We start from the raw sequence: 14,210 nt of genomic DNA on the forward strand, positions 1-14,210 counted from the left end.
TGAAACACTGCACGTGCAGTCTTTTAGACCACTTACAGACGGCAGTGAACCTTCTTGAATCCCTGGGTTTTGTCATCAATGGAGAGAAATCCCAGTTAGCCTCGACACAATCTCTGACCTTCCTAGGGTTTGTCACAGAATCAGTGAAATCCTCCCTCAGTCTTCCATCCAGGAAACTGACAAAGATTAGACAGATACTCCTCAAGACCCTGGTCAAAGACAAAAGTTTGGTGAGGCAGGTGGTGTGGATAGTAGGCCTCTTTTCCTCCACAATACTTGCAATTTTCTAGGGGCCCTTGCACTATCTATCTTTACCACGTCTGAAGGTGGTTCCAATCTGGACATCATCATCGAGATGCCATCTTTTCTGGTTGAAGCGCTCTATCGGGAGGATTATCCACAGGCAGAATTTGGTCTTCTCAAGAATTTGGTCTTCACAGTCAAATGTTAAACCAAGGACAAGGTTAAAAATTGTGTCTTATTAAAAATGGACAATGTCTGTGGTTCATGCATCAACCGATTGGGGGAACAAATTCCAAAACCCTGTCAGATCTAGCAAGAAACTCTTGGGAGTACTGCCTCTCACACAAGATCTCTGCTGCCAGGCTCCTCCAACACGATGCAGATTTGAACTCCTGTCATCTCTAAGATTCCAGCATGTGGAAACTCGACAAGTTTTCCTAGTGTTGGCCGACAGAAGGGGTCCTTTCTCTGTGGACCTGTTCACGTCTCACCTGGACCATCAGCTGGACAAATTCTTCAGCTGGAGACCAAACACTGTGGCAACAGCAACAGACGCTTTCCTGCAAAACTGCAGGGATATGTTTCTCCCCTGTTCTTAATAATCACATACACTGCTCATTTCAGGAGAAAAAGAGCGACTGTAGTGTTGATAATTCTGCTTTGGAGATCTCCATTGTGGTTTCCAGTTCTACTGGAACTTTCTTGGGATTTTCCAGTCCTTCTGTAACTCTACCCGACTCTTGCATGATCCGTCACGGAATCTCCACATGATTCTGGATCAGTCGCTTCATCTCATGGCGTGGTGGATTACCAGCGACGATGGCAAGTTCCAGGCCTTTCACAGCAAGCTCAGGATCTCCTCACACAAGAATGGGCCTCGTCCACAGTGTGTAGATACATATCCGCTTGGTACAGGTGGTCCTGTTAGTGTGTGCAATAGGATCTGGATCCCATGGGCTCTGGAATTGTACGAGTGTTAAATTTGCTGGCAGCACTGGCAGCCAATGGGATGGCTTACAGGTCAGTAGATTCATTCCACTCTGCAATTTCAGCGGGGCATGATCCTATAGAGAATCTTCTGGTGAGAGAACATTCACTAGTGCAAAAGTTACTTTGCAGCATCCATTTGGCGGTGCCTCTAATGCCTAAAAAGTCTGCATAACATGATGTTAATCGAGGACACAATCTTTTTGTCATTGAAAAGTAATAAGTATCTTTCATGGAAGGAGCTTTCAGATAAATTGCTGCTTGGTATGTCGTAGAGTCACGTATGACGGGGCTCTGGATATTACAGGTAGAATTTTTATCCTGTGCCAAGGTTACCGTGCACATATTCTGCATTTCAAGCTAAATATGAAGCTCAACTAAAATATGCCATTTTACACTCTGGGAACATTAATTCACCCTACGCAGAAGATGGGTATTGATATTAACATGACTGAAGCTGGGTAATCATTTCTGCTCTTCCTATTATGGCATACCACATTACATCTGCTCATAACACTGGAAAACATACATACCAGAACCAGTGGAGTCATCGTGGCAGAAAAGCAAAGCCACACTGGATCATGGAAGCATGGTCACACGGGGCCACAAAAGCATTTCACAAGACGAACTACTTCCTTTTGGAAAAGCATCATCTAGAGCTCCATCTATACTGTGCAATGACAACTTGAAAACGTACACTATGCAAAAAATATAAAAAATAAAAAGTGAAAGGCTAAGGGCTCTACTCCAGCCACCATCGTTGTAGTCTTCTTCCCTGGCAACCCCCCAAACAACCCCCCAAAAACAAGGCCTTGTTCAGCTATCCTAGCCCCTAGGGAAATATCAGACATCAATAAATTGCTAAGTAAATTGTCCGCTGAAACACCACATGCTATTTTGTGACAAGTGTAAAGAATTGAATGTTCAAGTCATCAATTTGATTCTCAGCAAGGCTGACTTAGCCTTGCATTCTTTCAAATGTATGCAAATTAAGTGCCATTAAAATAGGGAAAGATAACATTCAATACTAAACAATGATAGAAGTGCAGTAAGTAGCACTGTAAGATGTGAATTGTTTCTGCTTCTGTTATGATGCACTATGTCCCATGTCAAGGACAGAGATGGCATTTACACCTTTGTTAGCCAGGTTAAGACATGGCCTTTTCTAGATCACTAATAACTTACCAATGGTATAGAAAAACAACAACACACAGGGTGCCGCACAGTAACTGAGGACTGCTCCAGGACAAAGAGGAAAAGGCCTGTGAAAACCACTTGAAGAAAATTACCATGAGTCTATTTGCTTATCACAGACGTAGGTCAGATTGTCTGGTCACCTTTAAAATGGTAAACAGTGTCTTAGTCTGTTTCACTTTGCCAGTTTGGAGCTTTATAAAGTGGTCAAGCACCGATGAATGTACACAGAACTGATTCAGTAATATTACAAGTACTATGGAGATGTACATACTTCTCCAGGTGACTATTTTGTAGATTAAACAAGTGAGATACTAATGTGAAAACATCCATCGTACATCCTCTGGTGGAATGTGTGTGCAGAGATCAATTTTTACATAAACTGGTTAAAAACAAAATATGAAGATCTTGGTTAGGCATCCTAGAGATGAGATTCTCTAAAGTGAATACCCTACATCCTGTTAAGAAAACTTTACAAATATTGTCTGAAAAACAGTACCTAAGAAGCTCTTAGACATTGTTTAAAGTGCTGCTTCCCCTACCTGGTTTGCATGGAAGTGGCTGAGCCACCGTTCTATGTGTGTGGCATACCACCCTGGTACCAGACACCGGTTCTGCAAAGCCCGCAGTTTCTGAGAACTATCAACTCCTGCCGTGATTACTTCATGGAAGGTGTACTTCAGGGCCACTAGGTCATCATGAGCTCGCTGGTGCTTTAAGATATAAAAAATAATTAGTTTTATAATGTACCTTTTCTCAACATACTGAGGTTACCACTAGTTGACTATCCATCTCATTTATTGCCCTCCAGAACGAGCCCACTCATTATTATGACCTGTAGTCTTGTAAGACACCTAGCACATTAATCATGCAAATAGTTCTAGTCAGCCAATCGTCCAAGTCCATCAAACATGCACCAGTGCCTGCTCCAACACCAGCACCTACTACTGGCTCTAATGACACACACACCCACCCAAGTGAGGTACCACCCATATCCCATGCACATATAACCCTGTACACTTTGCCACAGTTTTCTACCACTTTCACCAATTACCTGTGTATCCCAGCCCATCACACATGCAATCCAGCACACATCCATTACAACTTTTTTTTATACAAGCACTACAATAGCTATCCACCATAGTACATTCTAGCCAAGGAACACGTCAAAGTACTCAAAGACTTATCTTCCCATCACACATATATTCCAGCTCCCAAAAACCAAACAGCAACCACCGCATCTCAAGATCTGCTGCACCAACTGACCAACCCCAACATAGCCACTTTAACAAAAAAACCACACATTATTCCTAATAATCCCATCATTCATTCAGAAAACAGATCACTCCCATAAACCAGCTTCCCTTTGCTAAGCCTTACCACCTTTCATCTGCTGCTCCTGTCATCCATACCGCTACCACCCTGACAGCCCATCATCCAGTAGCCGCAATGTCACATGGAAAAGAAGAGCACATGTCTATTGTGCCTTTGCTGGCAGTAACTCACCTGGTACCAGGAATAGGCACGGTCTGCAGGGTTAATGAGAATTGCAAGGACCTTTGCCTTCGGAAGCAGCGCAGCAGCCCTCCTTGGTGCCATGTCAGAGTCAAAGTAATTGGCGCTTTTCTCAAAGTAAAAGTCTGAGGTGGTATTGGAAGGGATGGGGAAATACTCCATGTACCTGTCATCAAAGAGAACTACATTAGTAGCAGAAGAGAGCTAGAAGGACAGGTTTTCAGTGATCTGATTGTTTTTCCACTGGCGAAATCTTGCACATGACATTTTACAATGGGTCTAGGCAAAAGGTCTACATTGAGCACTTCCAAACTATAAGACTGAAGCTGGAATATAAATGTTATCCACTCTTCCAATACACAGTAAATGTGTTTTGCTGTTTTTGGAAATTAACAGATCAAACATTTTTAAAGTAGGTAAACTGTACAGTCTATTGCATACTTTTATAAGCAGCAGGTATGCCAGGAAAAAAAAAAAAAAGAAAACAGAAAACGGAGTACAACGAAAGGAAAATGTTACTTATACTGTAAGCATGTTTGTAGCGGGTAGTGCTGTAGCTTCACTTGCTCTGCATACTCTTGCAATCTAGTGTTGTGGGTTTGGATGATTGCAAGCTGATTTTCTTTTAAAATGGCTTTCAAACCATGAGGTATTGTAGTGTGGTCATTTTTTTGTATCCTTTGCGTGTTTGCTTCAGGCGTTGGGCTTTTGTGCACTTTGCCCTGGATGTATTTTATTCCTTTGCTCGCAGCATAGAGCCTCTGTGCACTTTGCTCTAAATGCATTTTATTCAGCATTTTCAAATAGCCAGTTCCACGGTCTTGTTTTATTTTTTATATCACACTGTTTAGCCTACTTCAGCACTGGAGTTCTCAATAACACATTCTTGCTCACTCTGTGCTTCAGTCAAGGATACAGTCTGGTACATTGCCGATAGACATGGTAGGAGTTTAGTCTTTGGGTTATAGCTTGCGTAGGGACATTTTGTTACCACATCGACATGTTAGTTATAAAAACACTTCCCTGTCCTAACACAGGAGAGAGGGAGATTCCGACCAGGGAACCACAACTAGAAGCTGACTGCCCTGTTGCAGATGCTGGTCCAGATCACAGGCCTTTGCTCAGGTATGAGGGTTGATGTCCTCCCAGGGAATCTGAAAGGCAAGCTTAGAGCTTAACATGCTGTGCTCGAAATAGAACTGACTCCGAGGGAAAGTAACCTATTAACACTATGATAGCGTTATTCTTATGTTTCACTCTCCTCGTGACTATTTGTATTGTTCTGGTTATTGCAGCTCACGCCTTATTATCTAAAATGCAGTCGTTTTATTAAAAACAATCTATAAAACTCAAGCTGCCTTTGTCATTTGCATATGAGATCATACTGTAAATGAGAGAGCTGGTTGGGATCTGAGTGACCACGACTTCCCTGAGAAGTTTTAAAGATGTCATGCGCTCGGCTGCCCAATCATCCCTTCCCTTTGGGAGAGATGAGGCACTGCTAGTTAACCGGAGCAAAACCGGACTGAAGGTGACAGAGGTCCTTCTAAGTGGTTAAGACTCAGTCCCCCACACCAGGAACGACCCTGCTACCTAGAAATCCAGTAGTCTCATTTAGGATAATGAGAGCCCACGCAACAGTATAGGGTGACTCCCTTAGATGGCGATGTGCATGGGTACTGTCTCCATGTTAGATTGCTTGGGGCTGTTAGGTTGAGTGTAGTATGGGGTGGTGAGTAGTATGGCGTTGTGAGTGAACACTGTATGCTGCACATATGTACTGCAAAAAGATCTTGATTATGAAGAAGTGATTTGTGAGCTTCCGGGAAGGATTGAGGGTGCATGTGAATCTACAGCACTAAACGATCCATACAGATGTTTACAGGTTAAGTAACATTTTCCGTTCATAGCATGTGTTGCTGTATATACACATGCTCTGCACAGACTATAAAGCAGTACCACTCTACAAGCGGTGGCTGGTGTGTGGATGATGCAGATGGCTGAAATTAGCCTGTTGTCCTGTTAGGATATTCACACAATAGTCTTCACTGAACGTCTGTGTGGCTGACCATGTAGCTGCTTTACATGCTAGCTAGGGAAATATTTCCCAGGAAGGCCATAGTTTCAGCCTTTTTCATTCAGCATGTGCCCTGACTGTAAAAGGGAGGGTTCTCTTAGCATTGTGCTAGAAAGTTTGAATACATTTGACCACTAGGAGGTCTACTGTGTGATTAGCGTGAAAGAGGGACCCCCACCTTATGGAGGAACTTGGTGTTAGTACTGAGTACTGCCCTGCCATTGCAAACCTGAAATAATGGTTCTTGTGTTGTGATGAATGGCAACTCATTAACGTATGTAAGGGAAGTCACTGCAGCGAGGAAGGCCACTTTACAGGGGAGGAAATGGAGAGGGAAAGAGTTTAAGGGCTTAATAGAGGGACCCATAAGTCTGGTGAGGACTATGTTAAGATTTCACACTGGGGCAAGAGAAACCTGGGAGGAATAACCCTTCTGAGACCTTCCATGAACTTTTTAACTAAGGCTATGCAGACGAGGGAAGAATATACCATGTTTTGCATAGGCTGCTAGGTGAAGCGGTATCATGGGGTAAACTAGGCCAGATGTTCTGAGATGGAGCAAATAGCAGATGATATCCTGGAATGCAGGTTTTAGTGGGTTCAAGTGTTAGGAAATGCAGTAGTAGACAAATATTTTCCACTATGCTGCAAAGAAGGCACGTGTGGTTGGTCTTCTCGTAAGATGTTTGTGAACTCCAGCACAAGACACAGGTAGCCAAACTCTAGGACCTCGGTACCAAATAGCTAGATTGACTCATTTGGGGTCTGGTTGACTGTTCTAGCCTTTATTCCTCCTGAGGTCTGGCCTGCTGGGGAGCTTCTTGTGGGGACTGATAGACATCTTGAAGAGTGCTGAATACCAGTACTGCCAAGCCCAGGTGGGAGCTACAAGGATGAGGATTTGAGAATTTTATCTGCATCTTCCGCACCACAAAAAGGAAGGAGTGGGAGAGGCAGAAAAGCATAAGCAAAGATCCCTTACCAGTTCATCCATAGTGCATTGCCCTTGGGCTGTCGGTGTGGGTATCTGGAGGCGAAGCTTGGGCATTTAGCATTCCTGGGAGTGGCAAAGATTAATATGTTTGGAGTACCCTAGCACTGGAAACAGTAGAGCAGGATATTTGGATGGAGTTCCCACTTGTGGACTTGTTGATGGGTCCTACTAAGCAGATCTGCAAAATCATTGTTCACCCCCAGGGGGTACTCTCCCATCAAGTGGATGCAGTGGCAGAACAGATAGTTTGCTAGCAGAGTGAGAATGCCACCCTGTTTTTGTAGGTAATAGATGGCGCTCATGTTGTCCATCCTGACTAGGGCTATCTGCCTTAAATGAATGGAAGGCAGGCTTTTAAAATCTAGCTGAATAACCAAGAGCTCCGGGCTGCTGATCTGATGACCCTGTTAATGGGAGATCCACAGTCCCTGTACTGTCGGCTGACTGAGACGAGCTCCAAAGCCAGTTTGAGAAGGGTCTGTGGTAACGGTTACTTGCAGAATGGTGTCTAGAAAAGGACTGCGCAGCAACAGATTGCTGTTGCACCACTGCAGAGAGCAATACGTGCTGGCCTTTACCAACACTAGATCCTCCATTTGACTTATTTCTGTGACCACTGTGCCAATAAGCACTGCTACAGCGGGGGCATGTGTAGCCAGGCTTAGGATACAATGGCTATACAAAAGGCCATCATGCTGAGGCGGCAAATTACAGCTCTGATTGCGAGAAGACGATGTGGCTGAAGAAAAATGTAACTTACCCAGTAAGCATGTGTTCGTGGCATCTAGTGCTGTTGATTCCCATGCTTAGCATAATTCTGCAATCTAGTGCTGGGTTTGGATGCGTGCAAGTTGTTTTTCTTCGAAGAAAGTCTTTTGAGTCACAAGGCAGAGTGACTCTTCCTCTTGCTGGTAATGTGCATGGTCATTGACTCCACTGTAAGGAAATGCCTCCTTGGCATGGTTGCCCCCTGACTTTTTGCCTTTGCTGATGCTATGTTTACAATTGAAAGTGTGCTGAGGCCTGCTAACCAGGCCCCAGCACCAGTGTTCTTTCCCTAACCTGTACTTTTGTATCCACAATTGGCAGACCCTGGCATCCAGATAAGTCCCTTGTAACTGGTACTTCTAGTACCAAGGGCCCTGATGCCAAGGAAGGTCTCTAAGGGCTGCAGCATGTCTTATGCCACCCTGGAGACCTCTCACTCAGCACAGACACACTGCTTGCCAGCTTGTGTGTGCTAGGGAGGACAAAACGAGTAAGTCGACATGGCACTCCCCTCAGGGTGCCATGCCAGCCTCTCACTGCCTATGCAGTATAGGTAAGACACCCCTCTAGCAGGCCTTACAGCCCTAAGGCAGGGTGCACTATACCATAGGTGAGGGTACCAGTGCATGAGCATGGTACCCCTACAGTGTCTAAACAAAACCTTAGACATTGTAAGTGCAGGGTAGCCATAGGAGTATATGGTCTGGGAGTCTGTCAAACACGAACTCCACAGCACCATAATGGCTACACTGAAAACTGGGAAGTTTGGTATCAAACTTCTCAGCACAATAAATGCACACTGATGCCAGTGTACATTTTATTGTAAAATACACCACAGAGGGCAACTTAGAGGTGCCCCCTGAAACTTAACCGACTGTCTGTGTAGGCTGACTAGTTCCAGCAGCCTGCCACACCAGAGACATGTTGCTGGCCCCATGGGGAGAGTGCCTTTGTCACTCTGAGGCCAGTAACAAAGCCTGCACTGGGTGGAGATGCTAACACCTCCCCCAGGCAGGAGCTGTGACACCTGGTGGTGAGCCTCAAAGGCTCACCCCTTTGTCACAGCCCAGCAGGGCACTCCAGCTTAGTGGAGTTGCCCGCCCCCTCCGGCCACGGCCCCCACTTTTGGCGGCAAGGCTGGAGGGAACAAAGAAAGCAACAAGGAGGAGTCACTGGCCAGTCAGGACAGCCCCTAAGGTGTCCTGAGCTGAGGTGACTCTGACTTTTAGAAATCCTCCATCTTGCAGATGGAGGATTCCCCCAATAGGGTTAGGATTGTGACCCCCTCCCCTTGGGAGGAGGCACAAAGAGGGTGTACCCACCCTCAGGGCTAGTAGCCATTGGCTACTAACCCCCCAGACCTAAACACGCCCTTAAATTTAGTATTTAAGGGCTACCCTGAACCCTAGAAAATTAGATTCCTGCAACTACAAGAAGAAGGACTGCCTAGCTGAAAACCCCTGCAGAGGAAGACCAGAAGACGACAACTGCCTTGGCTCCAGAAACTCACCGGCCTGTCTCCTGCCTTCCAAAGATCCTGCTCCAGCGACGCCTTCCAAAGGGACCAGCGACCTCGACATCCTCTGAGGACTGCCCCTGCTTCGAAAAGACAAGAAACTCCCGAGGACAGCGGACCTGCTCCAAGAAAAGCTGCAACTTTGTTTCCAGCAGCTTTAAAGAACCCTGCAAGCTCCCCGCAAGAAGCGTGAGACTTGCAACACTGCACCCGGCGACCCCGACTCGGCTGGTGGCGATCCAACACCTCAGGAGGGACCCCAGGACTACTCTAAGACTGTGAGTACAAAAACCTGTCCCCCCTGAGCCCCCACAGCGCCACCTGCAGAGGGAATCCCGAGGCTTCCCCTGACCGCGACTCTTTGAATCCTAAGTCCCGACACCTGGGAGAGACCCTGCACCCGCAGCCCCCAGGACCTGAAGGACCGGACTTTCACTGGAGGAGTGACCCCCAGGAGTCCCTCTTCCTTGACCAAGTGGAGGTTTCCCCGAGGAACCCCCCCCTTGCCTGCCTGCAGCGTTGAAGAGATCCCTAGATCTCCCATTGACTTCCATTACAAACCCGACGCTTGTTTCTACACTGCACCCGGCCGCCCCCGCGCTGCTGAGGGTGAAATTTCTGTGTGGGCTTGTGTCCCCCCCGGTGCCCTACAAAACCCCCCTGGTCTGCCCTCCGAAGACGCGGGTACTTACCTGCAAGCAGACCGGAACCGGGGCACCCCCTTCTCTCCATTCTAGCCTATGCGTTTTGGGCACCACTTTGAACTCTGCACCTGACCGGCCCTGAGCTGCTGGTGTGTTGACTTTGGGGTTGCTCTGAACCCCCAACGGTGGGCTACCTTGGACCAAGAACTAAGCCCTGTAAGTGTCTTACTTACCTGGTTAACCTAACAAATACTTACCTCCCCTAGGAACTGTGAAAATTGCACTGTGTCCACTTTTAAAACAGCTATTTGTGAATAACTTGAAAAGTATACATGCAATTTTGATGATTTGAAGTTCCTAAAGTACTTACCTGCAATACCTTTCGAATGAGATATTACATGTAGAATTTGAACCTGTGGTTCTTAAAATAAACTAAGAAAAGATATTTTTCTATATAAAAACCTATTGGCTGGATTTGTCTCTGAGTGTGTGTACCTCATTTATTGTCTATGTGTATGTACAACAAATGCTTAACACTACTCCTTGGATAAGCCTACTGCTCGACCACACTACCACAAAATAGAGCATTAGTATTATCTATTTTTACCACTATTTTACCTCTAAGGGGAACCCTTGGACTCTGTGCATGCTATTCCTTACTTTGAAATAGCACATACAGAGCCAACTTCCTACATCCACTGCTAGATTGTTTCCCCACAAGGCGGGGGAGGATGGAATGTGATGCAGAGCATAGTACAGTGAGATGTACATGCTAAAAAGGTTTGTGATAACTCATAAAACCAACTGTAATAGGTGTCCGAGGTGGAGGGAGGGCACATGTGAATCTACCGCACTACATGCCACGAACAGATGCTTACTGGGTAACATTTTCATTATGTGTGGCTGCAAATACACATGCTTAGCATTGACTATAAAGCAGTCCTCCTCCATAAGCGGTGGCTAACCTGTGGTGGTTACAGTTGTTTTAAATAGCGTACTTAGGACTGCTTGGCCCACATTGGCTTGTTGATGGACCACAACATCTACAGAGTAATGCTTTGTAAATGTATGTGGTGTAGACAATGTAGCTGCTTTATTTATATAAGCTATATGTATATTACCTAGAAAGGCCATTGAAGCTTCTTTTTTACGAGAGGAGTGAGCCTAGGAACGAGAAATAAAGTTATTTTAGCTTTAGCATAGCACGTTTGGATGCATTTAAGAATCCACATGCAGTGTACTTAGAAATGACCCTTCCTTCATGTGGCTTTGACAAGGCAACAAAGAGTAGTTGTGTTTGCTTAAATGACTTGGTTCTATCAATATAATACATGAGGACTCGTTTTACGTCTAAGGTATTTAGAGCCCTTTCCGCAACCGAGTCAAATTGGGGAAAAATACTGGCAATTCAATAGATTAAGGTGGAATTGGGACACAACCTTTGACAGATATTTAGGATTGGTTAGTACCACTTTATTTCTATGTAATTGTAAGGTTAATGCCTGAAACACACTGACATGTCTGTGTGAAGTGATGGTACTAAAAATGGCACCTCCCAGGATAAAAACTGGAAAGGGCAGGAGTGAAGGGGCTCAAAAGAAGGGCCCATTTAACTTGTTAAAACAGCACTGAGATTCCAAGTGGGGTCTGGTGGCACCCTAGAAGGAATAACTCTTAAGCCTTCTATGAAGGCTTAAGCAAGAAGAATCCCGAACAGTAAAGTGTGTTGTCTGTTTTGTAGATATGAGGCAACTGAAGCTAGATGTAGTCTTATAGAGGTAAAGGCTAGAGCAGAGATATGTAAATGAAGTAAGTAACAGACAACTTGAACTCTAGCTCCTAAGGGATCAATGTGTTTGGAATGACAATAGTGAACAAATCGTTTCCACTTAGCAGCACAGCAGGTATGAGTAGTGGGCCTGCGTGCCCCTTTAAGAATGTCGATACAAGGTGTGGTAGATGTAAATAACCAAACTCTAGGACTTCAGGAGCAGGATCGCATGGCTGAGAGACATGGGGTCTAGGTGCCTCATCTCTCAATGACTCAGCGTGAGAAGGTCCTGCCTGTTCTGCAGTACCTCGTGGAGAACTACTGAGAGTGGTGTGGTGAATTATGGTTGCCATACTTATGCTGCAGCCACTAGGATGAGGGTGAGAGATGTCTGCTGAAGTTTGCAAACCACAAACAAGCATTGGGATAGGTAGAAAAATGTTATCAAATATCCTTGACCAACTTATGCATAGTGCTTTGCCCCTGGGGTGTGGGAACCTGGAGGCAAAGTCTGGGCATCTGGTGTTTTCTGTTGTGGCTAAAAGGTCTATTTCTGGGTGACCCCAATGCCAAAAGTATGGGAGGAGGACTTGTGGGTGGAGTTCCCACTAGTGGACTTGTTGGTGCCTCCTGCTGAAGTCCACAAAGTTATTGTCCGTTCAAGAGATACTACGCTAATAGGTGTATGTTGTACTGGAGAGCCCACCCCCAAATGGTTGGGGCAAGATGAGTTAACTGAGGGATCTGGTGCCCCCTTGCTTTTGTGGATAATACATGGCAGTCATGATGTCTGTTTTGATCAGGACTACTTTGACAATCAGGTGAGGAAGGAAGGCTTTGAGCGCTCGGTGAGCAGCTAGCAACTCCAGGTGACTGATATGGAGATGTCTCTGGCTGGGTGACCAGTGATCTGGACAGTCATGTCTTGTGAATGAGCTCCCTAACCTGTGAGGGAGGTGTCTGTTAGGGTTCTCCGAGGAACTGGGTCTAGAAAAGATTGTCCTTTTAAATGATTGTTGGTGTTCCTCCAATGTAGAGAGTGGCAAGCTTGACAGCCGACCACCATTAGATCTTCCCATTGACACTCCACTTGAGTCCATTGTTGTGCTAAGCACTCTTGAAACGGACGCATGTAGAATCTGGCATGAGAGACTATGGCAATGCATGAAACCCTTATATTGGGGAGACGCATGACTGCCCCCACTGTTACCTTCTGAAGAGGTTGAAACTGGGATGAGCACCCAGAAGCACTGAATCTGTATGCCATTGGGGTAAGCTATCCCTTGCTGTGAGTCTAGGATTGCTCCCAGGTATGCTTGTATTTGAAGTGATTGGAGGTGGGTTTTGACTGCATTGACGGTAAAGCCTAATTGATGAAGTAGGTTGCACTTCTGACGAGTAGCGCTTTTGATGAGCCAATCATACAAGTATGGGAAAATATGTATGTTTTGCCTATGCAGGTGAGCAGATACCACTAGGAGACATTTGGTGAAGACCCTGGGGGCGGTTGTGACCCCAAAAGTGAACATTTTTTAATTGGAAATGTTAAGTTGTTTATCACAAACTTGAGGTATCGGCAGTGCACCAGAAGAATAGGAATGTGTAAATAGGTGTCTATGAGGTTGACTGCGACCATGAAGTCACCTTACTATAGTAGCCAGTAACGTCTTGAAGAGTGACCATGTGAAAGTACTCTGAGAGAATGTATTTGTTTAGAGGGCTGAGGTTCAAGACTAGTCTTTTTTGGGGAATAGGGAAGTGGAGTGAATAAACTCCAGTGTCTTGCTGGTGCACTGGCACTGGTTCTATGGCCCCTTTTTTGAGGAGTGCTTGAACTTCCACCTTGAGCAACAGCTGATGTTCTGATGAGTTTGTTTGCGAGGTGGAATGTTTGGTGGTGAGGAAGTGAGCTCCAGACAATAACCATGTGTGTTAATATTCAACACCTACTGGTCAGAGATGGTGTCCTGCCAGGTGGGGAAGAACACTTAAATTGACCCTGACAGGTGTTGTGTGGTCGGAGGAGAATAGTTGGCAAGTCAGGGGTTGGTGAAACCAACTTTGCCTTTACTCTTGTAATTACTGCCCCTTTAAGAGCCCCTATGGTATTTCCTGGGCAAAGAGCTCTGTGCCAGGGGATGCTATTAGGAGGGGAAGTCTCCAGGCAGGTGGTTTTGAATCCTCATGATGGGAGGAGCGGTGAAGGGGGCCACGTTGTGATGGAGTCCGCAACGACCCATGACCTTAGCCGTCTCATTATCTTTTGCTTATCTTTTCTAGAAGAGTGTCGACCTAGGGACCAAAAACGTGTTCCCCTTCAAGGGGAAGAACCAAGAGGTTTGGTTGAACCTCTGGTTTAAAGCCTGACAACCGAAGACAGGCATGTCTCTGTAGGGGGACACAAGAGTTTATGCCTCTAGCTGCAGTGTCTGCAGCATTGAGGGCGCAGCAAATTGTAGTGTTGGGAATTAGCTTTCCCTCTGAGGCAATCTGGTATGCCT

At 45.6% G+C, this 14,210-nt stretch overlaps 1 protein-coding gene across 1 annotated transcript in view; it reads right to left on the minus strand.

Moving 5' to 3' along the window:
- The window catches only part of NDST1 (N-deacetylase and N-sulfotransferase 1), a 484,786-nt gene that overhangs the window by 120,279 nt on the left and 350,297 nt on the right, over positions 1–14,210 (minus strand). Inside the window, exons 11-12 of the mRNA XM_069199555.1 lie at positions 3,931–4,105; positions 2,967–3,137 (exon numbers count right to left, since the gene is read on the minus strand). Of these exons, the coding sequence (XP_069055656.1) occupies positions 2,967–3,137; positions 3,931–4,105 (346 nt within the window). The remainder of the gene's footprint in view (positions 1–2,966; positions 3,138–3,930; positions 4,106–14,210) is intronic.

The sequence above is a fragment of the Pleurodeles waltl genome, chromosome 7 (genome assembly GCF_031143425.1).
Source record: "Pleurodeles waltl isolate 20211129_DDA chromosome 7, aPleWal1.hap1.20221129, whole genome shotgun sequence".
Lineage (NCBI taxonomy): Eukaryota > Metazoa > Chordata > Amphibia > Caudata > Salamandridae > Pleurodeles > Pleurodeles waltl.